At 43.3% G+C, this 26,953-nt stretch overlaps 3 protein-coding genes across 6 annotated transcripts in view; 1 reads left to right on the forward strand and 2 right to left on the reverse strand.

The window, feature by feature from the left end:
• LOC138786986 (serotransferrin-like) overlaps positions 1-2,256 on the reverse strand; it is a 46,516-nt gene extending 44,260 nt beyond the window's left edge. The window contains exon 1 of the mRNA XM_069964069.1: positions 2,198-2,256. The gene's annotated coding sequence lies outside the window, so the exon portion shown is untranslated. The remainder of the gene's footprint in view (positions 1-2,197) is intronic.
• Positions 2,257-2,376: 120 nt separating this feature from the next.
• PISD (phosphatidylserine decarboxylase) lies at positions 2,377-25,838 on the forward strand. Of its 3 annotated transcripts, XM_069961234.1 has the most exons (8): positions 2,377-2,487; positions 2,631-2,692; positions 4,094-4,269; positions 18,965-19,201; positions 20,866-21,004; positions 21,707-21,841; positions 22,450-22,610; positions 25,001-25,838. In XM_069961234.1, exons 1-8 carry the CDS (start codon positions 2,438-2,440, stop codon positions 25,223-25,225), a joined length of 1,185 nt encoding a protein of 394 aa, XP_069817335.1. In that variant the 5' UTR covers positions 2,377-2,437; the 3' UTR covers positions 25,226-25,838. The 3 variants fall into 3 exon arrangements, with proteins under 3 accessions (XP_069817335.1, XP_069817336.1, XP_069817334.1); XM_069961235.1 differs by lacking the exons at positions 2,377-2,487; positions 2,631-2,692 and adding an exon at positions 15,388-15,553 and having other exon boundaries at positions 4,182-4,269; XM_069961233.1 differs by lacking the exons at positions 2,377-2,487; positions 2,631-2,692; positions 4,094-4,269 and adding exons at positions 13,038-14,485; positions 15,388-15,553.
• The window catches only part of SFI1 (SFI1 centrin binding protein), a 36,753-nt gene continuing 35,583 nt past the window's right edge, over positions 25,784-26,953 (reverse strand). For both annotated transcript variants that reach the window (XM_069961225.1, XM_069961224.1), the window contains exon 33: positions 25,784-25,978. In XM_069961225.1, coding sequence (XP_069817326.1) covers positions 25,850-25,978 — 129 coding nt within the window. In that variant the 3' untranslated portion in view covers positions 25,784-25,849. The remainder of the gene's footprint in view (positions 25,979-26,953) is intronic.

The raw sequence follows: 26,953 nt of genomic DNA on the forward strand, positions 1-26,953 counted from the left end.
TGCCCAGATTGCCCTCATTAAAATTCCGCTCTGGTCCTGACTGTTCTTACTTGACATAGAGTATGCCGCCATTACACCCAGAAGCATAACGGAGACTCTAGCAGTCTAAATCTGATTGTACTAGAATATCACCACAGTGCTCGGGAACTGAGGAATCCGATGTATACGCTATGGCATTGGTAAGCTCCGCATGTCTTGTGAGACTTTCACTCTCATCAGATCACCGGTTGGTGACGTCTGGACGTGCTATGTTTTGGGGTCCGCCCCTTTTGTCAAGCTCTCAGGCAGACTCTACGCAGAGATTGCTGATAATAATGATGGGAGTAAGAAAGGAGGATGGTACCTGGCTGAATAATTCTATATGTGGCTCCCACAAGTCTGTAGTACAAACAAGAAATAGTGAAGGAAGAAGGACTATTGTAGTGAGGCCAGCATATTATACAAAAAGCAACTTTATTAGATGATCATAAAGTGCAGAGTACATAGAAAGTGCAATTATTCCATAAGTGTGCAATAGAGGTGTGAATGAGTTATTAAAAAAGCTAGGGTGCTGTCGGGTAAGGTGACCCTGTTATACCCTACCTATACTAGTTGAGGGGCGTCCCTCCGCCAGGCGGTTTCTGTCCCTGCACTGATTCGTCATATAGAGGTATGTAGGCTGTCAAGGAAGTATATATGTCAGATCGATGGCTTTAGTAAAAAAGGCACCGATCGGTTGTGCAGTAAGGGGAGTTAGGAGACTAGGATGGTGTCTTAGGTCAGTACACGGCAATAATGATTAATAACATTCGTATATACTATCTTGTTTGCTTTCTACAATTCCTATGATATTAGGAGTGTGTAGCAAGTTTCCACTTCTTCCAGTTACTCCGACGCGTTTCCCCTCGGTGGTGTACAGAGGTTCATCAGGGAGGTATCATGGAAGTATTATGGTTTCGGTGGTCTGGAGGACCATCTTAGTGTGGAAAGGGTCTTGGAAGCAGTTGGTGTTCCATAGAGAATGTTGTTCGGTCCTGATGTAGGTTTGGAAATGATAGGCAAATGTAATGACTGTGGGTAGTATTAGAGTGTAGTATATAGTCTGATGATCAGGTGCAGCCGTTAGTCTGGGTTAACAGAGGTCCCAGGATAGCTCCTAATGATAAGCTCTTTTCTATAAATGTGGTTGTACAGAGAATCATATGGTGATATATGTAGTTGATGAACAATTAGCCTTAGGTCACAAATGTGGAGTTGTCATTCCCCACGATGTAAGGCACGGCAGCAAGGTTAAAACCTGGGAGGCAGGAGGGAGTATACCCCCTTGTTTGGATGATGAATTTGGCAGATTTAGAAATGTCTTAGCATGTCAATGATGTGTGGCATGCCGTCGGGGCTATATTCTCAAGGGAAAGAGAAACTGTGTCCCTTCCTCAGACGCTCGACATGCAGGATCTAGTTGTGCAGAGGCAGCATCCTGTCCTTAGGCGCCTTACATCGTGGGCATGACAACGACACATGAGTGTCACACTGAGGCAGGCGAGATTCCGCTTTTTCTCCGTGTGAACTGGCCCTAAGTCAAGAAACTCCACGACAGTTTTGTTATAGTTCATAGTGAAAACTAGACCCTATTTGTTCTGATTAAAGGAGAAGTCCAGCGATTTTTTTTAATAGAAGTAAATTACAAATCTCTGTCACTTGCTAGGATCAGTCGATCTGAAAGAAAAATTTTGGGGGGTGAAATCTGCCTTTAGGCCATGTTCACACAATGTATGTTTTGCATAAATCACGTCCGTTGTTGCAATTTGCGGCCGTTATTTATACGAAACATAAGCTGTATTTGACTGAAGGGAATCCCGTCCGGAGTATACGCTCCCGCCGGGAATCCAACCGTCCGCATGATAAACTGACATGTCATTAAATAGCGGCCACACAGCCATGGCAGTTCACACAATGGAGAGTGCGGCTCCAGCCGCACTCTGCATTATGGACAGCGGTGAATTGGCATGCGCGCCCACATCCAAATTCAACAGAAATGAAGATCAACAGTCACAGAACGGGTTACAGAACGGCCGTTGTTTCACACTGTGTAAACGCGGCCATAAGCAGCACATGTTACATTAAAGCTTCCTATTTGCACCAATAAATACTATATATATATATATATATATATATATATACATACACACACATTTCAGGCTCCATAAGTCACACCTACTGTATATATCTGTGTAGATGTTACTATGACAACTGATGCAATGCGATGCACCTTTGATGCACTACTCTACATGATCGTTTACAGAGCCTGGTCTTCGGTAATATGGCGCTGTGCGCTGTACACGGCTCGCTCTCCTTTCCCCCTAGCTTTTGAATAAGGAAAGCGGATAGCAGCGCGTGATTGGCTGTCAACTCAGTGACGTCACTCTGGGCCGCCTAGCAGCCGGGTAAGAAGGGAAACATGGCGCTGTTCATATGGAGGGCGTGCGGCTGTCACCGCAGACTGAACAGGTAATACTACCACACATAGTGCCGCCATGTAGAGGAGGTGGAGGGGGCCGTATGTTCTAAATCCTAGCGGGTGACGTAGTATTGTGAAGGACTATGGGGGCTTGTGCTCGTGTCAGTGATGCAATGTCTTGTCTTGGTTTCAGCTTCTTGACGACAGGACTCCTCCTCCAGAGCAGTGTGCTGCCCGCCAGGAGCCTCCACTCCAGTGAGTGTACCTCAGCGCCATGGCTGACCGTGACTATAATATAAGCAATGTGTGTTGCCCATAGCAACCAATCACTGCTCAGCTCTCATTTGTTAGACTGCTGTAGTAAAATGAAAGCTGTGCTGTGATTGGTTGCTGGGGCAACAAAGACCTTCCACATAATATAAATATATATATATACACACACACAGTATGTATGTATGTATGTATGTATATATATGTTATCTCACACACATTGACCTCCGCCTACTGCTGTCACACTATAGTAAGGTGTGTCCATGACTCACCTGAGCAGGTGTCAGCCGGTCCCTGCCTCATACCTGTCCTGTCCATGACTCACCACAGCAGGTGTCAGCCGGTCCCTATCTCATACCTGTCCTGTCCATGACTCACCTGAGCAGGTGTCAGCCGGTCCCTGTCTCATACCTGTCCTGTCCATGACTCACCTGAGCAGGTGTCAGCCGGTCCCTGTCTCATACCTGTCCTGTCCATGTCTCACCTCAGCAGGTGTCAGCTGGTCCCTGCCTCATACCTGTCCTGTCCATGTCTCACCACAGCAGGTGTCAGCCGGTCCCTATCTCATACCTGTCCTGTCCATGTCTCACCACAGCAGGTGTCAGCCGGTCCCTGTCTCATACCTGTCCTGTCCATGTCTCACCTCAGCAGGTGTCAGCCGGTCCCTGTCTCATACCTGTCCTGTCCATGTCTCACCTCAGCAGGTGTCAGCCGGTCCCTGCCTCATACCTGTCCTGTCCATGACTCACCTCAGCAGGTGTCAGCCGGTCCCTGTCTCATACCTGTCCTGTCCATGTCTCACCACAGCAGGTGTCAGCCGGTCCCTGCCTCATACCTGTCCTGTCCATGACTCACCACAGCAGGTGTCAGCCGGTCCCTGCCTCATACCTGTCCTGTCCATGACTCACCACAGCAGGTGTCAGCCGGTCCCTGCCTCATACCTGTCCTGTCCATGACTCACCTGAGCAGGTGTCAGCCGGTCCCTGCCTCATACCTGTCCTGTCCATGACTCACCTCAGCAGGTGTCAGCCGGTCCCTGTCTCATACCTGTCCTGTCCATGTCTCACCACAGCAGGTGTCAGCCGGTCCCTGCCTCATACCTGTCCTGTCCATGACTCACCTCAGCAGGTGTCAGCCGGTCCCTGTCTCATACCTGTCCTGTCCATGTCTCACCACAGCAGGTGTCAGCCGGTCCCTGTCTCATACCTGTCCTGTCCATGACTCACCTCAGCAGGTGTCAGCCGGTCCCTGTCTCATACCTGTCCTGTCCATGACTCACCTCAGCAGGTGTCAGCCGGTCCCTGTCTCATACCTGTCCTGTCCATGACTCACCTCAGCAGGTGACAGCTGGTCCCTATCTCATACCTGTCCTTTATTGTTGTGCAGGTAGGAGAAGACTACATGCCGCCTCAGCTGCTGTGGCTGTCCGCTTCAGACCCCTTTATCTGCTGCTGGGGACAGGCGGGGGATATGTTGGCTACAGGCAGTATGAGGGATATAAGGACCGCCAGCTGCAGAAACTTGGCCTGGAGATTCCACCAAAGGTAGCATACACATGGGAGGTAAGGACACATCATCTTTTATATATGTACACTATAGGTAGACCTGCTGGGGTGACTTGTTATAATGCTTTATATGGTTTATTACTTTTGTAGATTGATTCAATTAAAAATTGATCCAATTGGTTGAATACTAAAGGCAAAAATTCCTCCACTCCAACCCTGGGTAAAAACGGCCACAGGTGCAAGACAGGAAAAGGATAAAAAATGTATGAAATATTTATTAAAACCACAACGCGTTTCGAAGTCGTGCCAACTTCTTTATCACTTGAGACACTTGATAAAGAAGTCGGCACGACTTTGAAACGCGTTGTGGTTATAATAAATATTTCATACATTTTTTTTAGCCTTTGCCTATCTTGGACCTGCGGCCATTTTTACCCAGGGTTGGAGTGGAGGAATTTTTGCTTTTAGTATCCTGTATGGTGCCAGGGAGTGTCTGCGGTTCATATACATGCTGCTACTGAGTGTTGTGCCTTGCATTCGTACAACCACATCAAGTGAGAGTCTCCCATCTACTCTCCTTCATTATTCTATCCTTGGAGCGCTGTTCACATTTGTATTATCAATTGGTTGAATGGCATCTTCTCAATGGATACAGGATTTTTCCCAGTTGTGTTTGAAAGCTTTGAGAGAAATACTGATGGATACATAAACCCCATGGAAGCTTATGGGTACTGTAATGTATACATCATCGCTGTATGGTTTACTTTCTTTCTTTGTGAATGCATATATCTTAGATCAGCATGAAATGTCTTCCCATAATTGCAGGGAAATCTGTTCCAAATAAAACCTTTTGAGAGTAGTTTTCTTGCTTTATTGTGACAGAATCCAGTGCAGTTTTTGATTCTTAAAAAGAGACTCCTGCATAGTTTATATAGATTTTTAATTTTTTTCTGTTTAAAAATCTCAAGTCTTCCAGCACTTATTAGCTGCTGTATGGTCTGCAGAAGGTGCTATATTATTTCCAGTCTTACACAGTGCTCTCTGCTGCCACCTCTGTCCATGTCAGGGACTGTCCAGAGCAGTGGCAATTCCCTATAGAAAACCTCTCCTACTCTGGACAGTTCCTGACATGGACAGAGGTGGCAGCAGAGAGCACTGTGTCAGACTGGAAAGAATACGCCACTTCCTGCAGGACATACAGCAGCTGATAAGTACAAGAAAACTTGTGATTTTTAAATAGAAGTAAATTACAAATCTATTTGTAAAAGGATGTGTGAAAGGATTGTGGCTTTTATGAAAGTGCTGGAGCTCCTTTCATGTTTACCTCTGCTCTCTTCCCATACCATATGTAACTTTTGTCTGCGTAAATAAGTTAACATTTTCAGCCTCTTGTACCACTGCCACTAACAGTACAGCTTTTGCAAATACAAATGAAGATTAAACACGTAACAAAGGAAATAGTGGTAGTCAGCTCACCTCTTGGCTGGGTCAAATCGGATCCTCATATAGTAGGAGAGGGTGCACGGGTCCGGCTTCGGCCAGCTGCCAAGTTGTGAGGAAGTAACAAAAGGTGATGGTCCCAGCACTTCGTATTAAAAATATTCAAAAATCTTTATTTCATTCCAAAGAGAAAAAAACAGCTCATGTATGGTGAACAGAAAGGACCCACACTGCTCAGCCAAGCAGTGTGCTACGGCAGGGCAACGCACTGATTGACTGAGCGGGACGTCCAGTCAGGAACCCCGAAGCAAGCCGGAGTGTGGAGCAGGTAATGTATGCTCCAGCCAGCAGGGGGTTAATGGGTGGCATTTACATACTTGCTGCGAGTATGTCTTAATTCCAAATGAATGACAACGGATGCGCAGCGGATTTCGCTGCGAATAATGGTAATAAAAAATAAATATATATATATATATATATATAATATGTGTGTGTGTTAAAAGAAAATGGCCATTAAAAATCTCCGTACTGTAAAATTAAAAAAAATTACACAATTAGCATTGCATCACATATAACAATGTGTATGGTAAGGTAAAATAATAATATAACGTTAATATTAAAATAAGGTAAAGTAATATTACCTAAACAGCTCAGTGAATACAATAAGAGCGCAGCAGCTTAGGGTCTTGTGATCTGAATGCAAGCAAAGCAACATTAGCCTGGAGTCTGTATGTCCTTCCTATGTTTGTATATGAGTAAAATAAACATTTGCTGTTTTGTCTGCCATTAACCCTCTAAGGCTAGGTTCACAAACAGTAAAATAAAGGGAGGAAGGGAAGTATAGGTTGTTGTTGTTTTTTTTTTTAATGAATTATTAAAAACAAAAACAAACTACTATTGTTCCCTGGAATACCCCTTTTAAGGTTGATAGGTACCCAGAAATGCTACCACTGAAGACTAGACTCGCCACAAAAAAGCAGTTGTGATTATGGGAGAATCTTTTTTTGGGTGGGGGTTTGCTTATATTATTGTGGATTTTTTGTATTCTTGAGTTTATTAGAACTGAAGACATATAGAAGCAGGAGTTGAACAAAACCTTTAATTCCTCCTAGTGTGTTTCTAGCAAAGAAGCCATATAAAAGTGTTACTGTGTGGATTGCTAACTTACCTTTCAGTTGTTGGGGGCGGGATCCCCCCCCTCTGCATGACGTCTCTACAGAGGGGCACATTTCCTTTAATGCGGCTTTTCTGATCTCTTGTATCTGTTATTACCCTTATACTCTCACCTGTTAAATACACCTTTTAGCTCTTTACATTAAGAGGGGATATCGTGGTGCAGTAGCTTACTGTGAGGCCATTTGTAAGTTTGATTACATTTAGATACCAGACTGTTTGCATTCTCCTGCAAGGTCATCGCTATATAAGAACACCTATCTTCTAGCTAAGGAAGTTCATGCATTTTCATAATAGAAATGTAGAGATTCTAGTGACCAGCATATAATGCTACATGTGTGGTGCCTGTGGATTACCCTGGCTGACCAACAAAAGGTTGTCCAACATTTTTTTTTTATTGGAAATGCAGCGTGAAATCCTCTGTGGATCCGGTACTTATGAACCTGGCCTAAGGCTACATTCACATAATGTAGAATTACGCCCGCCATTTAAATGTAAAATAACGGCCGTTCACATAACTCAATGATTATCATTGAAGTCTATGGAAACAACGGCTGTTAGCTCACACAGTGTATTAAATAAGGTCCGCTGTTTCCTGCTGCTGTAGAATGTTCGAGCCGTTAATTTGCCAATAAGTCAATGGACTTTTTAATTAAAGACAAACCTAAAAGGGCTATCTTTTTAACTTTGCACTAAAATAATGTTACATTGCAATGATGGCCGCTAACACATGATATTCAAAACAGCGTCCGTTGGTGTTCGGTATCACCATAATCATGCATGTTATTCTGAATGAGATACCTGGAGCTTTGTGTGTCCATTTTTATGGATTTCATAAAATAAAGCTCAAGTTTTTAACCGAATGTTTGCTGGATCATCTTACTTTTTCCTAATAGTAAGGGATCTATTACATGGAGCGATAATCTGCCAAATCAGGCCCATTCGGCAGGTTATCGCCCTGTGTAATAAAGACAGCAATTGGCACTTGCTGGCAGCCCATGTAATACAGCCCCAAGCCTACACATTCTGGGTATGCAGGATCCATCTAGTCTTTGCTTAAAACCTACAGGGGATAAGAAGATTATGTACTTTTATTGCTCTTAATACCCATGACATCTTAAGATTTAAAGGGGTACTTCAGCGAAAATATTTTTCTTTCAAATCAAAGGGTTTCAGAAAGTTATATAGATTTGTAATTTACTTTTATTTTAAAATATCAAGTCTTCCTGTACTTATCAGCTGCTGTATGTCCTGCAGGAAGTGTTGTATTTTTTTTTAGCCTGACACAGTTCTCTCTGCTCCCACCTCTGTCCATGTCAGGAGCTGTCCAAAGCAGCAGCAAATCCCCCATAGGAAACCTCTCCTGCTCTGGACAGTTTCTGACATGCAGAGAGGTGGCAGCAGAGACCACTGTCAGATTGAAAAGAAACTTTTTTGCAGGACATACAGCAGTTGATAAGTGTTGGAAGACTTGAGATTTAAAAATGGAAGTAAATTACAAATCTATGTAACTGTTTGAAACCAGTTGATTTGAAAGACAAAGATTTTCCCTTTAAAAAAACAAAAAAAAACAAATCACCAGGGTTGCTGATGGTTGTTATACAGTGTTGAAAACCATTGCTAAGCATTCTGTTACACAGTAGTTCTCACCAAGGCGTTATGTTGTAGGCACAAAGACATGTATTGTGTATAGCTGGTTTACGATTTCAGAAAGGTTGCCCAGCTATGTCACACTGTGGGCACGTTCAGGCTCTCACTGGTATTCATTGTGTATAAATTTAAAGTGGTAGAAGGCGGAGATGCAATTGAGATGTAACTGTGCATAGTGTAACATCAGGACCACCGGCCTTCACAATAATCTTCGGATTGTGAATATTTGATCATTTAGTACTACAGGTTTGTATTTTTTATCACGCTCTAGATGTTTGTACTGTAATCTGGTGTGAAACTCCAGATTTCTTAAACTGTCAGAATATACCAAAATTAAGGCATTTTTGAAATAATAAACAGTTGTCATTAAAAATAATTTAGAAAAAAGTTTTGGAGGGGAAAACAGTAAAGTTCCAGGAAATACCCAAGCAAGGTACCCATCCACAGACAGCTGTTTCAGGGTATTTGCCCCTCATCAGTGTGGAGTAGGATTGTGGCCAGTGGGAGCAATGCCTAGTACGTGTGGTCTCGGGGAGATCAAACAAAACACCACAGAGACTCCATCATTCCGTTGAATGCACTTACTAGTCTTTCCAAGTAATTTCTCAAGGTATGTCATGTCATGACTGTGGCTTGTTGGAAGGTGGTTTCCTTAACTAGAGATCCTCCTTGGCTTGGTTGTTCCCTCCCTCCCCTGTAAGGTCTGGCTAGTTTACTGACTTTAATGGGGTCTCCACAGTATTTTTAATAATAATTATTGTTATTGTTATTTCCGCAGCACTTTACAATTCTGGGGTACATACATAGACAGAAATCAGACATTACAGAGATATACATATAGTTATCCATACAAGAGGAGTGAGGTCCCTGCTCGCATGCATCAGCTTACACACTATCGGGAGGGGGTTTGAGACAGTATGGCAGAGGGGCAAAGTGCATCATTGTTCTTATGGTCCGGCCATCTTTATAAATAAGGCAGTGCAGGTAAGGGTGGGTGAGCCTGTCACCAGCCAATGCCTGCCTGCTACAGGTCTAAGTGTGTGTGTGTGTGTGGGGGGGGGTTGGGTTTGAGGGTAGCAGTGAAAATTAGGGAACCTGGTAAGCCTGCTGGAACAGATGTGTTTTGAGGGCACGTTTGAAGCTTTGTGTATTGGAGGTGAGTCTGACAGTCTTGGGTAATGCATTCCATAGAACTGGTGCAGCTCGGGTGAAGTCCTGGAGACGGGAGTGAGAGGTGCGGATTAAGGTGGGTGCTAGCCTTAAGTCGTTAGAGGGGCGTAAAGGCCCTATTACACCAACAGATCTGACGACAGATTATCTGACAAAGATTTGAAGCCAAACCCAGGAACAGACTATAAACAGAGAACAGGTCATAAAGGAAAGACTGGATTTCTCCTCTTTTCAAATCCACTCCTGGGTTTGGCTTCAAGTCTTTGGCAGATAATCTGTTGTCAGATCTGTTGGTGTAATAGGGCTTTTAGGCACGGGTAGGACGGTAGACAGAGATGAGGGAGGAGATATAGGGAGGTGCAGCACTGTGGAGAGCCTTGTGGGTGAGCAGGAGGACTTTGTATTGTATCCTGTGTTTAATAGGGAGCCAATGTAGTGACTGGCACAGGGGGGAGGCATCAGTATAACGGCTGGACATGGGGATGAGCCTGGCCGCTGTATTAAGAATGGACTGGAGAGAGGAGAGTTTAGAGGAAGGAAGGCCGATTAGTAAGAAATTGCAGTAGTCTAGACGGGAATGAATAAGAGCAACAATGAGAGTTTTAGCAGATTCGACAGGAAGGAAGGGACGGATTTTAGAGATGTTTTTTAGATGCAGATTACAGGAACGTGAAAGAGATTGAATATGAGGAGTGAAAGAGAGATCCGAGTCAAATATAACCCCAAGGCAGCGGGCTTGTTGTGTAGGGGTTATGGTCGCACCACAGACAGAGATGGAGATGTCAGGTGGGGGGCGGTTAGCAGAGGGAGGGAAGACAAGAAGCTCAGTCTTAGCAAAGTTGAGTTTTAGGAATAGGGAGGACATAACGTTAGAGACGGCAGACAGACAGTTACTGGTAATCTGTAGAAGAGCGGGGGGGTATATTTCTAGTAACCGTGACACCAAGATAGACAAATGGAAGTTTGGGTCAATCACATTCCACTGGGAAGGAAGAATATGCAAAGAAGCTCTTGCACAACCTTTTTATTAATGTGGTTAAAGGAATACTCTGGCACTTCGAAAATTTCATATGCTGTCATTATATTCTTTCCTCACCACACTCCCCTGGAGTCCTCCTGCAGGGTCTCTGGTTCCCCACTGAACACTGCCACTTAAAACTTCTGGGACGAGCTTATCTCAGCACTGACAGTCTACTCAGCCAATCACTGACTGCTGTGCTGTCTTGTCCTGTGTCTATAAGTGATTGGCTTAGTAGACTCACTCCCTAGACAAGTTTGCCCCATAAGTGGAAGTGTTTAGCATGGGACCCAGAGACACTGCAGGAGGACACCAGGAGAGTGTGGTGAGGTAAGAATAGGGGGGGGGGAGATTTATCAAACATGGTGTAAAGTGAAACTGGCTCAGTTCCCCCTAGCAACCAATCAGATTCCACCTTTCATTTTCCAAAGAGTCTGTGAGGAATGAAAGGTGGAATCTGATTGGTTGCTAGGGGCAACTGAGCCAGTTTCACTTTACACCATGTTTGATAAATCTCCACCATATGTTTATCATGTGGTGTGTGTATATAAGGGCAGCATTATATAAAAAGTTTTGAACAGCCTTGTACATGGCTGCACTCCTTTTTACTGATGTGAAAATTTACTGTGTTATGGATAATATGCTGTCTGTCTTCTGTATTGTGTTAGTGTGATCATACACTTATGTTCCTATGTGTTATACAACTACAAAGACCAGCTGTAAGCAGCATAGGAAGCAGAGAGGTACAAGAGAGCAGTGCTGGCAGCTCTTCAGACTGGTTCGTAGCCATTTTAAAACCAGAGAATAGCAAGGAGCAGAAGCGCTGATACAGCGTGACAGCTGGCAAAACTTTACCATTACTGCACAAACCAATGGCTCTAGATCAGGGGTACTTAACAATTATTAGTGAAGGTCCACTTATCGGGGTCTATTGTCAGGTGAAGGTCCGAGCTGAACATAAGTAGGAAACTTGTTTTGTTACTTTTCACAAAGGGTGTGGAACTATTTACATACAAAACTGATGCTTATTAGTGGGGAAACTGGCATTTATTCTCTCACCAGCCCTTTGAAATTAGGTACAAAGGGGATCACTGCCCCCAGTAGTATATAGCCCCACATGCGCCCCCCCCAGTAGTATATAGCTCCCCTGTGCGCTCCCCCCCAGTAGTATATAGCTCCCCCCCAATAGTATATAGCTCCCCTGTGCGCTCCCCCCCCAGTAGTATATAACCCCCCTGTGAGCTTCCCCCCCCCCCCCCCCCAGTAGTCTATAGCCCCTCCAGTAGTATGTAGCCCTCCAGTAGTATTTAGCCCCTCTGTGCACTCTCCCCCCGGTAGTATATAGCCTCCCTGTGCACCCCCCCCAATTAGTATATATCCTCCCCTGTGCGCTCCCCCTCCCATAGAGTATAACATAAAAAAAAAAAAAACACTTATGCTCACCTGGGTCTGGGCGTCTCCTCTTCTCTTCGCTCTTGTAGCCACATTGCAGCAGTCACAAGAGGCTGCTCTCCCCTTGTCTTGGCGTCGGCGCTCCAGTGACGTCACTCGAGCACCGAAAGCAATGGCCAATGGCTCCCTCTCTGTTAGAGCTGCCGCACGGTAACTGTGAGCGCCCGTTACGAGCGCTCATAGTTACTGTGCAGAGCACAGCTCAGCATACAGGTATACTGTGCTTCAGCAGGGGTCCGGACAGCTGGCCTCCGCGGTCCGCCAGTTAAGAACCCCTGCTCTAGAGAGAGAACAGAAGTTGAGGGAAGCAAAAAGGCTTTGGGTACAATAATTCCAGCGCTGCCACTGAATGCAAGATGAATGCACCAAAGTAGTAAAACGCAAATATGTACCTTATTCAAAGTAAGCATGAGGTTCCTCGTGCTTACTTTGAATAAGGTACATATTTGCTTTTTACTACTTTGGTGCATTCATCTTGCATTCAGTGGCAGCGCTGGAATTATTGTACCCAAAGCCTTTTTGCTTTCCTCAACTTATGTTATCTCCACTACGGGCCCCCATCCGGGGAGCACCCCGTCTGCTGGTACATCTAGCTTGGCAGCCGCTGCTTGCTTTCACCGCTTACCTAGCTGGACAACTCGACCGATCCAGTACCCTTACAACAAGGTGAGTGTAATACCTCCCTATTTCGTCATCATAACCCACTGATATCACACGAGGCGCCGGTGCCCTTTTTCTTTGCTTCTTTTTCCTTTTGCTCCAGAGCATGTGTCTCCAAACTGCGGCCCTCCAGCTGTTGCAAAACTACAATTCCCATCATGCCTGGACAGCCAAATCCAAAGCTTTAGCTGTCCAGCCATGATGGGAGTTGTGGTTTCGCAACAGCTGGAGGGCCGCAGTTTGGAGACCCATGATCTAGAGAGACAGATGTTAAACATGGAGAAATTCTTTTGAAAACTTGGGTGCACTTTAAGGCTATGTTCACATAACATTTTTCAACGGTTGTTAAAAATAAGGGCCGTCGTTTAGCATACTTTGGAAGCTGTCATTGCAGTGATGGCTGTTGGTTCATTACTCAGGCCACATTCACACGTCAGCATTGTGGAATGCAATTCCGTATGGTTTTGCTGAGTGCTAAGGTGGTCTCCGCAAAATGCGGAGGCCCCCATAGACTTCTACTGGAGTGTCTGTAAAGCAATTTGGATTGCGAATCCGCAAAAATAGAGGATGTGCGAATTGCACTATAGTAATTACTGAGTTACAAAGTACTCCATATCTGCTGATGCACATGTACTGGGAACTTATGCCGACGTGTGAATAAGGCCTCAGGTTCAGGTTTAATCCCGGCCGCTTTTAACACCCTTTTGGGTGTGGCTATTAAAAAGTTACATTGAATTTAGGGAAGAAATGGTTGAATGTGTGAACATAAAAAAATAATATCCACAAATTAACGCCATGAACATCATTTTGATACTGCATACTATGGCCGTTGTTCTTTATATTGTTTGAACAGACGCCCGTTGTTTGCATTGACTTCAGTGGGAATTGTACAACATTAAAAATAACATCTGTTGTTTTAAATAAAATTAGTGAACATTTATTTAGCAAAAAAAGGACGCCTTGTGAACATAGCCTTAATTAGAATTGTCGCACAGTGTGATACATGGGGCATGCAGCAAACGCTTTCTGCAACCATGGCACTGTGCACACAAGCAGTACAAGTGCAGCCATCGCTCCTGGCCGGTTAGCAGCTGTTTGTATGAACCCTAAGCGCCGCCCTTGAAAACCAGCCTGTTCCCAGGGACCAGAATGAGATGTAGTGAGATGAAATTTCATGTGTGATTCCAGTTTATTACATAGGTCAGTTTAAAGAGAAGCTCCCTCTTAGGTATTTAAATACGAGATATTTCTTAATTTGAAATAACATTAGTCCTTTTTATTAGCTTGCCTTCTGACCGGTGCTTGCTCATTGGGCGACGTGTCCAGTACTCTGATCAGAAAGCGGAACTCCCATTTCATGAGCATGGGAAGGAGGAGCGAAAGGTAGAAACCTGCTTATTACGGAGTATTAATCTCTGTCGTCACATCCTGCACTAGAGTGGGAGGCTAAAGGACCGGCGGCCTCAGCCCTGATGATGTGCTTGTCACAGAGGGGCCAGGTTGCTCCAAGCTTGTACTTGAGGAGATGGTGAGATGCCGGAAACCTCTAGTAAATTCTCTACCATCCAGATGTAACCTGCGCAAAGTGAAACTTCATGTTCGCAGGACACGAGCAGCCAGTGCCACCAACTCTGCCAGGGAAGAACAAGCTGACCCATCAGAACCAGCAAAATTCGACAATAGCTCTTCGACCAGACGGGCACGCTTCAGGTACCCCTCGGCTTTCGGGATAGTTGAGACAGGGAAGGACAGAGGGAGCGATGGCTAAGCTTTTGTTTGGCCTAATTAGGCAAAAGCTCCTTATGTATTCAGTGGAGTGAGGGGGAGGAGGGAGAGAATGATGCCACTGTGAGGCCGGTCGGGCAGAAAAGCAGCTGGCTCAGCATTGTGCACTGTGAATGAGGCTCCGGGACGGAGAGGAATGTGTCTCTGGAAAGGATGGATAGGAAAAGAGGCAGCGAGACGGGGATTGGTCGCTGGTTGTCTGCAGTGAAAGGGGGGAGCGAGAGGCGGCCCTGGTTACTGGGTACCTCATCTTCTAGTTTCCGGCAACGTATAAGATCTTGAGCTGAGCATCTGTGCATGCTAGTGACTCTGAGAAGGTTTGTTACTTTTATGTTTTTTGTTGTTGTAAGGAAGCGGTGCTTCGGTGCTTATCGTCCTTCCTTTTTCCCCTGTGAAATAATAAGTTCCTTCTTCGATGGTTGTGATCTGTAGACTGCTCGATTACTTTGAGCTTCTTCTTTGTATGTCGGGCATGGTGATTAGTATTCGATGGAAGGAGCGGAGAAAATCTGCTTAGCATGGGGATAATAACCGGCCATTAATAATTGAAGGAGTTGTCTGTATCGGATACTCAGACAACTTTACTTAAGATCTTGAATGTGGTTAAAGGCCCACAGTACACGCAAGCTTGGAGAATGATGATCCGTTCTGCTTGTCTGACTGGTTTGATAGGATTCGGCCTGATTTGTAGGTGTAAATGCTGCAGTTTTTCCACATGTCCTTTACAGTGCTGGTTGTACGTGAAGTCTTGTAAGGCACTGTCACATCTTCTGCGTAATAAGTATGAAGCAGTGCCTGGACTCTTACCCTTGTATCTGATCCCACAGGTTGCAGTTCCCTCAGCTGGCTCTCAGACGGAGGTTGGGGCAGCTGACCTGTATGTCTAGGTCTGCACTGAAACTGCGCTCCTGGCCTCTCACAATCCTTTATTACCTCTTACCGTTTGCTGCACTTAGGCCCTTGGCTAGAGTGGGATGGAGACCTACCAGCAGGGTAAGTGTCCTGCCCCTGAATAAGTAAACCACATGTAGTCGTATGGCTTAGTCATTCTATAATATAAATCGTGTCATCTCTACTCCCTGGGGTCCATCCCCCAAGGCGGCTGCTATGTATAATATATTGTAGAATGATTGAGCATTTTAATGTTTCATTTCTATGCATATGTGTGTCTCTTCCGATGCCAGTGATTCCGAGTTCATTGTCTCCAGCTCTGTGAATGCCCTCACTGGTATAAATGGATGTAGTGTAGATAGATCAGCGCTGGGAGCAGCAGATTGATTCCTTATTCTCCGTGTCCTTTGTTCATGCGTCTGGGCTAAATGTCACCTCCGCGCTGATCGGTATCTTGGCTGCACATTTGCATTCATGGTCGTATCTTCAATATTGAAGCAGACATGACTATGCCAGATGGGTACAAGGAATTGTATTCTATTCATAACAAGCTGCAGCATTGGAAACGTTGATTTCTGAGGCCAAAGGTTTTAAAGAGACACCTGTCCAACATAGAAGCTTAATGTAAATCTTATTCTAGGGGCAACAATATTACATCTTTGTGATAATTACAATAATTTGGACTCTCTTCTCAGTTGACTTCTCCTTGCGTGTTATGCACGAGGTTTTGTCTGGCAAGGATCTTTTTCTTCTCTTTTCAGTGACTTTAGCTTTCAGAAATCAGAGATCATAAGACCTGAACTAAATGACTGGATTCAAAGAGTCCAATAGCATCCTTTTTGGTATAATCCTCAATTCTTTATTGTAAAGCCAAGCAAAGTACAGTGATCCCTCAACATACAATATTAATTGGTTCCAGGACGACCATTGTATGTTGAAACCATTGTGTGTTGAGACCAAAATTCTATGGAAATCTGGCCCCGGTGAAGAGCAGCACAGGACATGTAGTATCACACTATACTCAGAGAATCACTACTAGACAGCCAACCAGTGCAGGCATTTCACGAATACTGGGGTTTTACCAGCAAAATAGCGAGTTTCATTGGTCGATCATCTAGTTATTTACATGTGCTGCAGATCCTGGCTCTCCATAGCTTTGTATGTTGAGCCTGGTCTCAAGTTACAATGGTCTAAAAAGGACCATTGTATGTTGAAAATGTTGTATTTTGAGGCCATGGTAAGTTGAGGGATGTATACAATGTTTTGACCCACTAAGTATACAAAGATTTGCAGGGCTTTACAATAACGATTTGAAGAATAATCTAACTGGATGCTGTTGGCTTCTGTTACATTGGTCTACGTTACTGGGATTATGGACCTCCGTCTTGCATCCCTAACTACTGTCCTTTGCAAAGTCCTGTAAAAGTCCTTTGCACCAAATCCTCAACTTGGGGCCCCTCTGACCATTAGGCCCCTCTGCGATTGTCTAAATGAATGTAATGCTTTACAGTAATGAGCAGTGATTATAATGGGCCAAGCTAGGGCCATCCGAGTGAAGCCAACAACAGCCAGAGCAACAAACTTAAAGGAGAGCCACTACCATTGAGCCAATAAACGTCTTTTTTTTACCACATGTTAAATTTGGTAAATGAATAATAAAAATAATAAATAATAAAAGAATATCTTTAAAAAGCTCTATAGAACTTGTATCCAAACCATCTTGTGACATAAGGTATTGATAATGAAGTGTTAAAGAGGCCGTCTCTTTCAGAAACAATTTATTTCTTGTTGCTGTGTGAATGGGACTAAGGGCCCTTTTACATGGTTCAGGAATTGGTGCCTATCACCGAGATCAACGTCCGTTTGCAGAGCAAAAGCCAATGATCTATGAATAGTTCAGCCGTGCACAAATAATAACGGGATCGTATTTAGATAGGGGGATGTGTGGCTGGTAACAACGATTTATATGGCAGAAGAAAATATTAATCAGCCGATCGCTGGCTTTTACACAGGCCGCTTATTGGGTATATGAGCTTTCCTAGGAATGTTCATTGCTGATATCCTGCCTGTGTAAAAGGACCCTAGGCTGTAATACGACAGCTCATGGGCTAGAGTGGTACTGTCACTGGGAGCGGTATTCTGATACTGTACAACCCCTTAAAAGCGAATCTATAGCTGGACAGCTTCCCCAAACTGCCGATACAGCTTTCATGTCCTCATTAAGGTATGTCCAGTCCTGGGATCTGCCTGTCTCTTGAGGCCAGTATTCGGTGTAAAAACAACCTTTTTTTCCAGCAGTGTGCTGTCAATGAGGCAGGGCCTAGAGCATCCATGCCCTAGGCTTGTAGCTCCTCTCTCCCTTTTCAGCACACTCCTGTGCTGGATCTTCCTCTTTGGTGTGCTGAAGATCTAGCCTAAGAGCGTGCTAAAAATGGAAAGGGGTGGGGAGAGAGTTACTGCGGGCCTATGGCACAGATGCTCTAGGCTCTGCCTCATTAACCCGCTGCACCACCGGAGTAAAACTTCTTTTTACCTTGAATACCGACTCCAAGACACAGGCAGACCCCGGAATCGGACATGATGAGGACATCAAAATAGTACCGGCGGTTTGGGGTGGGAGGGCTGCCCGGCAGTACAAATGTGCTTTATAGGCGAATTCACAAGTGGACGATTTGTTTCAGAAATGAATGCAACTATCTCAATTATCTAGATGGAAATTGTTTAAATCCAAGAGCAGAAAGAAACGTACAGTATAAAAGTCTCTAGTGTACATTCCGAATGTACAGTGCTGTAGTATTTAGAATTTTTTTCGTGGGCTGTGAATCAAGGCCACAGCTACTTGCATCTTATACATTACAATACCATGTTGAGTGCTGCTCTCCTGCACAATATCTGTTTAGAAACATCTTTTATTGCCACATTTTAGTACCCCAAGCCTGCAGTACTGAGCGATTGCTTGTAAGGCTTTAAAGCACCATTCACGTCCTTATATCACTGATAGACCTCTCTATGATGTTAATGATGTTTATTTTTTCTCAAATGTTGTCACTTCTGATAAGCTCCAGAAAGAACTGTATATGCATCACAAGTATTCATTAAAATGCTCCAAATAATTGTACATCTTGCAATATACTTGGTTTTTTTAAATCAAGTTTTCTATGTTTAAATCATCGGTAAACATATGGCCAAACTGTGTTCTATGCCCCCTCCGTGCCACTAGTTGGTCCCAGTCCTTTGCACGCTCATACAAAGAAAGACACCTGTTCATCGCTGGCTAATATAATTAGCAAAAGTTAATAATTATAATCGGCTATCAGGAGACAATGCTCTTTGTTATGCAACAATTCAGTCAGTATAATGTCACTATGTGGTTACAGAGATTTTGGTGCTGTGTGGCAGGAGAGCTGACCATACAATGCAGGCATTGTTAATTTAGAATCTGTGTACTTTTTAAAGCAATCAATAGCTGGCCTGCGGTGTTTGATGTGTTGAATTCTATTTCACTTTTTACAGGTTGCCATCTACAAGTCTGTGCCGACCAGACTGCTTTCACGGGCTTGGGGTCGCCTGAATCAGGTGGAATTGCCAACATGGTTAAGGAAACCTGTTTACAGTCTTTATATTTGGACTTTTGGTGTGAATATGAAAGAGGCAGCGGTGGAAGATTTGCACCATTACCGAAATCTCAGCGAGTTCTTCCGAAGGAAACTGAAGCCACAGGCTCGACCTGTATGCGACTCCCATAGTGTGGTAGGTAGAAGTTGCTTTGCTTAGTGTAGAATGGATGAGTCTCAAAGCGAAAATCCTGCCATGATACATACAAACCGAAGATAGTTGGGGGGGGGGGGGGGGAAGGAGCAGCATAAGCAATAATTTTACTGAAAGAGTAGTAGATGCTTGGAATAAGCTTCCTGCAAATGTGGTTGGTAATCCCACAGTAGCTGAATGGAAACCTGCCTACTTTCCAGTCTATTGCAAAGTACATGGTATTTAAGACTCTGCAGCATTATATACTTCCAACTACCAATAGCAATGATCTCTGCAGCATTATATACTTCCAACTACCAATAGCAATGATCTCTACAGAATATGTAATCCAGTCCACTCCAGGAGGCCTGTAATGGGAGAGAATGAATACCAAATCATTGGGTAGTGCATAGTCAGAATGGATAGACGCTCGAATTCTTGAGTCATGGGGCTCAACCATTGGAGGATTGGAAGAGGTTAATTTACCCCCTTATATATTATAATCGTCTGGTTTTGTTGAAATCCCTGTGGGTTTGGCCAGTTTTCATCTAACGTGTACAGGCATTTCATAGGGCTGCAGCATAACAGACAATATCCAGATGTCTTTGGCACTGCTCGGAGACTGCTGCTTCTGGAAATGTAACCCAGCATTGTAAAGCAGGCTGTTTTCTGAATGATGTGTTTATAGATTTAGATGACAAATCCCCACTCTGTATCTGTGGTTTGGTCTGGGCTTCTCTTGATGCAGACCTGTTGCTTGAACAGTGGCTGCAGTATAGCAGATTATCCTGTGTATAGCTCCTGCAAAGGCCTCACATTTTATCAACCTTTTAGATATGGCTATAAAGAGGTGTTCATATTTTAAGAAGATATCACCTATTCACAAAATATGGGATAACAAGCTCATTGGTGGGAGTCTGCCTGCTGGGCCCCCCACTGATCGTGAGAACAGAGGTCAGATGGCCCCTGGAATAAACTGAGTGCACAACGCATGTCTGTGCAGATTTCCAGTCATTCTCTTTATGGGTAGCTTTACACGTATCAGATTTGCAGCGAATTTCACGCTACGGGTTTGCAGCAAAATCCACTGTGAATCCTGGTAATCCTGTAATTTTTTAATGGCGAATAGCCATAGTGAAATTTTCATTCCTCTGCGAGTATGTAACCTGGCCCCTTTAACCGCCCGCAGCATACATTACCTGCTCGGCACCGCGGCTGCATGTGAGGCTCCCGGCTCCTGCTAGCCAATCAGTGCACAGCCCTGCCGCAGTCACTGATCGGCCCCATTGAAAATCACAGTATTAGGATTCGCAGCGGATTTCGCTGCAAACTTGTAGAGTGAAATGCACTGTGAATCCGGTGTGAAGGCACCCTAGGGCTTTAACATTGTTAGGCATGGAGTTTGGCAGTGAATGGAAGCACCATAGAGTGAATGGAGCACAGGATGTGCTAAACATGTGCAGTTATGCCATATGGTTTTTGACAGCGCAGCACGCTACCACTCCATTTAGACTTTAATTAAATGGGAAGTTGCTGTGATAAAGCTGCCCACAGCATCTTGTCGACTGTAACCTGGGCACATTTTATTTAATTTGTTTCAGTAGAAAAGAAAAACCAGCTTTGCATTCATTTGAAAATTGTAATAAAATCTGTTTGTTTCTCTCCAGATCAGCCCATCTGATGGAAAGATTCTACACTTTGGCAGAGTGAAAAACTGTGAAGTGGAGCAGGTTAAAGGGGTAACCTATTCACTGGAATCCTTCCTGGGACCACAGAACTGGACTGAGAATCTACCCATCAGCAAGAGTAAGATCAGCATTGGTGCCGCCATGTTTAATGACTGGCAGAACTCTTCACTTCAGTTACATTTTAATGTTTAGTAGACTCAACCCGTTTGCAGTGAAGCTCATATGTAACTATGGTTTTAGGATTAATTATATGCAAAACTAAGGGCTCTATTACACCAACGATTATCATCGTACTTGGCCAATAATAGTTTGGTGTAATAGGTCATGTTAAAAGGCAACAATCAGCCGACATGCACAATGTCGGCTGTTCGTTGTCTTTAAAAAATGTTCTATTGAAACGACAGTCTTCAGGCCATCACTCTGTGATAGGGCCAGTGGCAGCAGACCAACGCTATCTTCTATGGACCACCCAGATAATAAAGATAGCCTGGGCAGCCCCTCCCGCTGCTCCCTGCTCAATGTCTGTGCGTATAATAGCACAGACAGCAAGCAGGTAACGAGGAGCAAGTGAGTACTGACCTGACAGGTCGGCACTCGCTTGCTGCTTAATATCGGCCAGTCTAATAGGACCCTGAGGTCCACATGCTTGCCTTTTTCCTGCCAAGATTACACCACTATGCCTTATTACTCATTCGCTCAGTGAAAGAATTGCAAAAGTCATGGTAGTACAACAGAAGGTATAACTTGCCTAATGCTTGATTAAGGATTTTTACTTTTTGTACTGGTAACAAACATTAATGGTTGATACTATTCCCTCTAGCTTCATTCCAGGACCAGCTAGTAACAAAGGAAGGAAATGAGTTGTATCACTGTGTCATTTACCTGGCCCCTGGTGACTATCACTGCTTTCACTCACCAACAGACTGGAACGTGTATCATAGGCGGCATTTTCCAGGTAACTCCTTTTTTCATGTGGTCTTACAAAGTTTAAAGACAATGCTATCTAGTCTATCGCCCTCATGTTATAGAGTAAGAAGAACTGACTGCATTAATATGTAACTTTAGAGGAAAAAATTTAGTGTAAGTCTAATTTGTAATGTTGATTGAAATCCCTGATCATTCTGAGTTAAGGAGTCCAGTGGACGGTGTCACTCAATGGACTGGACTCCTTGGCAAGAAAAAAATCTTCCGGCACCAAGTATGCTACTGTGCCTTCAGACTGCCAACTGGGTGGTCTGAACTGGGAAAGCACTCGTGTTAACACCTCATTGAAAACTGAGCAGTGGTGACTGCTCCCTTGACAGCCCATAAAAGCAGCGGTCATTACAGCTTATCCTTCTAAACTGTGGAATGGGAGTGCTTTCCAGGTAACTGTGGAGAGGAATACCCAGCTGACAGCCACCCTAGACCATTCATAGCATAATGGGTGCCAGAACTAACTACACCCATGATGAGGGAGAGAAGCAGATTGATCAGTGATGTTCCAATGCATCTTATCAGAATATTGTTTTTTAGAGGATGTCACAGGAAATTGCAAGTAAATATAAACTGTTGTCTCCATAGGATCTTTAATGTCCGTAAACCCAGGAGTTGCTCGGTGGATAAAAGAGTTATTCTGTTACAATGAACGTGTTGTACTGACGGGGGGATGGAAACATGGATTCTTCTCACTTACTGCAGTCGGTGCTACCAATGTTGGATCCATCCGCATATATTTTGATAGGGTAAGTTATCTTATTTAAGTGAACACATTATATCATGTTTATTACTGACAATTAACTGATATGGCAGAGAAACCAGAAATCCACATATCTTTGGTATGGTCCTGGGAGAAGTTTGCCCTGATTGGATCCACATTTTCCCAGCACCCAGGGAGGAGCAGCAGTCCATTAAAAGGCAGTCTGCCTATGAGCCGATTGCAGAGACAACAAAGTGCTTCGCTTCGTTATTACTGCAAATTCGCTCTTCTGTACTAAATACATTAGGGTGCCGCAATTACACATCTTTCTTAGTTTTGACTACAGTTCCTTTTTATAACGCATAACTTTTTGTTTAATTGAAATGCAATCTAAAATAAACGTATAAATAAATTTTACTGTGTAGTAACAACTATATAGAATTCTGGTGATCGATATGGTCGTCGCCAAGCTGAGAAACAATAGTTGGGAATATATAAGAAAATAGATTAAAACTAATTTCTAATAATAATTAACACCCAAAAGTGTAGTATTTAACCAAAGTGTACTGAAGTTATGAAAAAATATCCATAATGGCCGATACATTAAGTGCTAATGCTCATATAAAGGGTCAATATAGAGTTTGTATATCGGAGGTATGTCATAATATGTGAAAGAAGGTGTAGTAATGGTAACCCTTTGCTGGCCCTAGTAATTAGTGTCTGTTATAACTTTAAAAATCTAAATCAACAGTATATGTGAAATAAGCAAGTTTGAAGTATACATTGTCAGAACACAAAGTGCTGTGTTTTTCATGATAACTAAAAAAAAAAAGTAAATTGCAAACTTGCTTTATTTCACATCTACTGCTGATTTAGGTTTTAAAAGTTATAACTACAGTGACACTTTAAGTTAACATGCCTATCATGGTAGGACCCAAATGTAGTTGTTGGGAGGGCACCACAAAATAATAAAATGGGTTGCTGTAGTACATAAAAAATTGTAATGTGATCAAATAATAATAAAAAAATACTACAATCAGCACTCCAAGTTTATCAAAACTTAATATCATTTGAGCACAGAATTAAAAAAAAAAAAAAACACACACACACACAAAAACATACAACCATATAGCACAAGAAAAATAAATTGCTTTATCCTCTCTGTCCTTGGCAGTAACCGCCACTGCCTATATCCCTGGTATAATAGAACTACAGCTGCAGATAGGTAAAAAATTCATGTTCAATAGAGATGAGCGAATCTGGAGCATGCTCGAGTCCATCCAAATCTGAACTTTCGGCATTTGATTAGCGGTGGCTGCTGAACTTGGATAAAGCCCTAAGGCTATGTGGAAAACATGGATATAGTTATTGGCTGTATCCATGTTTTCCAGACAACCTTAGAGCTTTATCCAACTTCAGCAGCCACCGCTAATCAAATGCCGATCGTTCGGGTTCAGATGGACTCGAACCCGGTTCGCTCATCTCTAATGTTCAATAAAGCATTACATACTACCACCCAAGTCTACATGAAGTTGTTTGTGGTGCAAGGAAAAGAAAAGAAATGAGATTATATCTCTATATCTATATATCTATATATATCTATATATATCTATATATATATATATCTCTCAAATATACGATCTGCACCATGGAACATGTACGTCCGGACAGTGAGGGAGAACCAGCCCAACGCGTTGCATCGCACAATGCAATGCAATGCGTTGTGCCGGTCCGGATAGAGAGGGATTTATTTATTTTTCTTGTGCTATATGGTTGTATGTTTAAGTGTTTGGTTTTTTTTAATTTCTGTGCTCAAATAAAATTATGTTTTTTTTTTTTTTGTTTTTTTTTTTCTCATGATATCATGGTAGGACCATCACCCTGATTAGAGCGATCCTGTACTGGTTCCTCTTAGAGCCTCTCTGCTGACCCTTGTGGAGTGTAAATGTACAGATACTAATAATCTTCTATCTGGACCATATTGTGTGTTGTACCAGTATTAAGTGTAGGCACAAATTTTTGGCATGGTGTTAACAGTTATTTATGGCTCTGGTCTAACTTTTTAGTAATTAAAAAAAAACTGTTTCCTTGTGTCAATTGTTTTCTCCCTGATGAAACGTGTTGAAGAGGTCTTATTTTTACTACTATGGCAGACCAGTGCTGTATATAACTTGTACTTGGGAATTACTCAGTAAATGTATCCATAGGCCCCATTACCCAGCAAAGGCCAAAGGAAAAATTGTATTTGGCAAATTCCAACATCTACCTCTATTTAAGTGGCATATGTTGAAGTTTGCTACATGAAATAGCAGTCTACTATACATAGTGATATTCTGTAATGTACAGCTAGACAGTCTATTCCAAGAGGATAGAGCCTGATCTGTATTTGTATCATATTTACACATGTAACTAAATTTTTCCCCCCCTCTGTCTTAGGATTTACAAACTAACAGCCCACGTTACAGCAAAGGATCTCACAATGATATGAGCTATGTAACGAACAATAACCAGGATGGCATTGTAATGAGGAAAGGAGAACAGCTGGGAGAATTCAACCTTGGTTCTACTATAGTTCTAATTTTCGAAGCCCCAAAGGATTTTACATTTAACCTGAAGGCTGGACAGAAAATCCACTTTGGAGAGGCTGTGGGCTCTCTGTAGGAAGAGATGAGCCAGTTTCACTTAAAAAAAAAAAGGCCAGGGGCTGTTCATATGCGCTGGTGTCAGAAAGGCTCGAATCCACATCTCTATGCAAGTTGGAATCGTGCACATGCTAGACTGACGGCAGTCATGCAGATGCAGACCATCCATTATGGCTACTGCCTCCCACACCAGACTATTCCTAGTGTCACTTCACACTTATTTCCACTCCTTCCCTCTGTCTATAAGGTGTGGCTTCATGTTGTGAAGCTTGAGAAAAGACCAGGCTTTGAGCGATGTGTATATATGGTTAAGGAAACTCATTTTTTTGGTGGCAGAATTCATTGTTTTATTGAATGAAAACAGTTGAGACACTGCCACCCTCAGGGAAGTGCTATCCCCTTGTGGCAGGTTTAGCTTCCCAATGAATTGATGGTATCTGGCAGGCCCTATGGGGCCTGGTTATAGGGTACTCGAGTACTGGCCCTTTCGCTTGTCAGTGCAGGAATGACAATTCTGCCTAAGGGAGCTGTAGCTCATTACTTTTATATTTCTACACAAAAAGGGGATGATTTTGCTTTAATACATTAACTCATTTAATAGCATACATTTTGAAATAAAACAATTGCAAACATTTTGACTTGTTTATTTACATTTTGGTTGAGTAGCTAAATTCATGGATGCCGCAATCTCCTGGATACGACTGACATAGGCCTGAATGTGCCGCTTCTCCACACTCAGTTTCTGTTCACGCTTTTCTATCTGATCCTCCAGCTGTCAGAGAGTAAAATTTTTTATGAAACTCTGAGATACTATAGAAAATGAGGGGACATTCTAACAACCAGTCGTGTTAGATATTGGCATGTTTACACATTACCATTTCTAATTGTACAAACACTGGTGTCAGTTTTTTCTTTTTTAAGTGGTTTAAAACTCCTCAGTATAGACTTGGTTACCCTAGAAAGAGATTTAAAGTGACTGTACCACCAGGCCCAGGCTGAAGCACTGGAGGTGGGCCGACCCTCTATGATAGGGTTCCATTGATTCTTATGGAGTCACATCAATGAGGGGCTGGGGTTTCTTCCCACTAAGGGTGGGTCGGCCTGGTGGTACAGTCACTTTAAAGAGAAAGTCCCGTGAAAATAAAAGATACTCTGCTGGCAGGGGGCTGTGTGAACATAAAAAAAAAAAAAAAAAAAAAAGTATACTTACCCATCCCTGTGCCTCTATAGCGCCTCTTCTCCGCCACCAGAAGTACTTTTCGGTCTGCATCTTTATACGTCATGGCCTCAGGTCCTGCTGCTGGAATGTCAAGGGCCTGCTCAGCCAGTCACCGACTGCAGCGGTGTGTCCCACCCTGGTCACTGATTAGCTGAGCAGGCAATCCATCAACGGGTTATGTTGTGGCAGACAATGCTGGAGGCCAGCGTCTGTTGGCTATTAAGGCAGCACTGCAGGGACACACGGATAGGTAAGTATTTTATTTTCATGGGACTTCTCCTTCAACTGCCTCAGGACTTTATCATAGAATTATAGTGGATTCAAAAGGAACAACTTATCCTTCCTGCTGGATAAACTTCTGACTTTGGCTTAAAGACTGTATTGCATCTTAGCCAAGAGAATAGGTTTGTGTTACTTCTGTGCCCTGTGACAGTCACAAGAAATTCATCCAAGATGGATTTCATGCAACCCTATTCACTTACTGAAGCTGTGATACAACACAATCACTGAAAAGGCACAATAGACGTT

The sequence above is a fragment of the Dendropsophus ebraccatus genome, chromosome 3, assembly GCF_027789765.1.
Source record: "Dendropsophus ebraccatus isolate aDenEbr1 chromosome 3, aDenEbr1.pat, whole genome shotgun sequence".
Taxonomy (NCBI): Eukaryota; Metazoa; Chordata; class Amphibia; order Anura; family Hylidae; genus Dendropsophus; species Dendropsophus ebraccatus.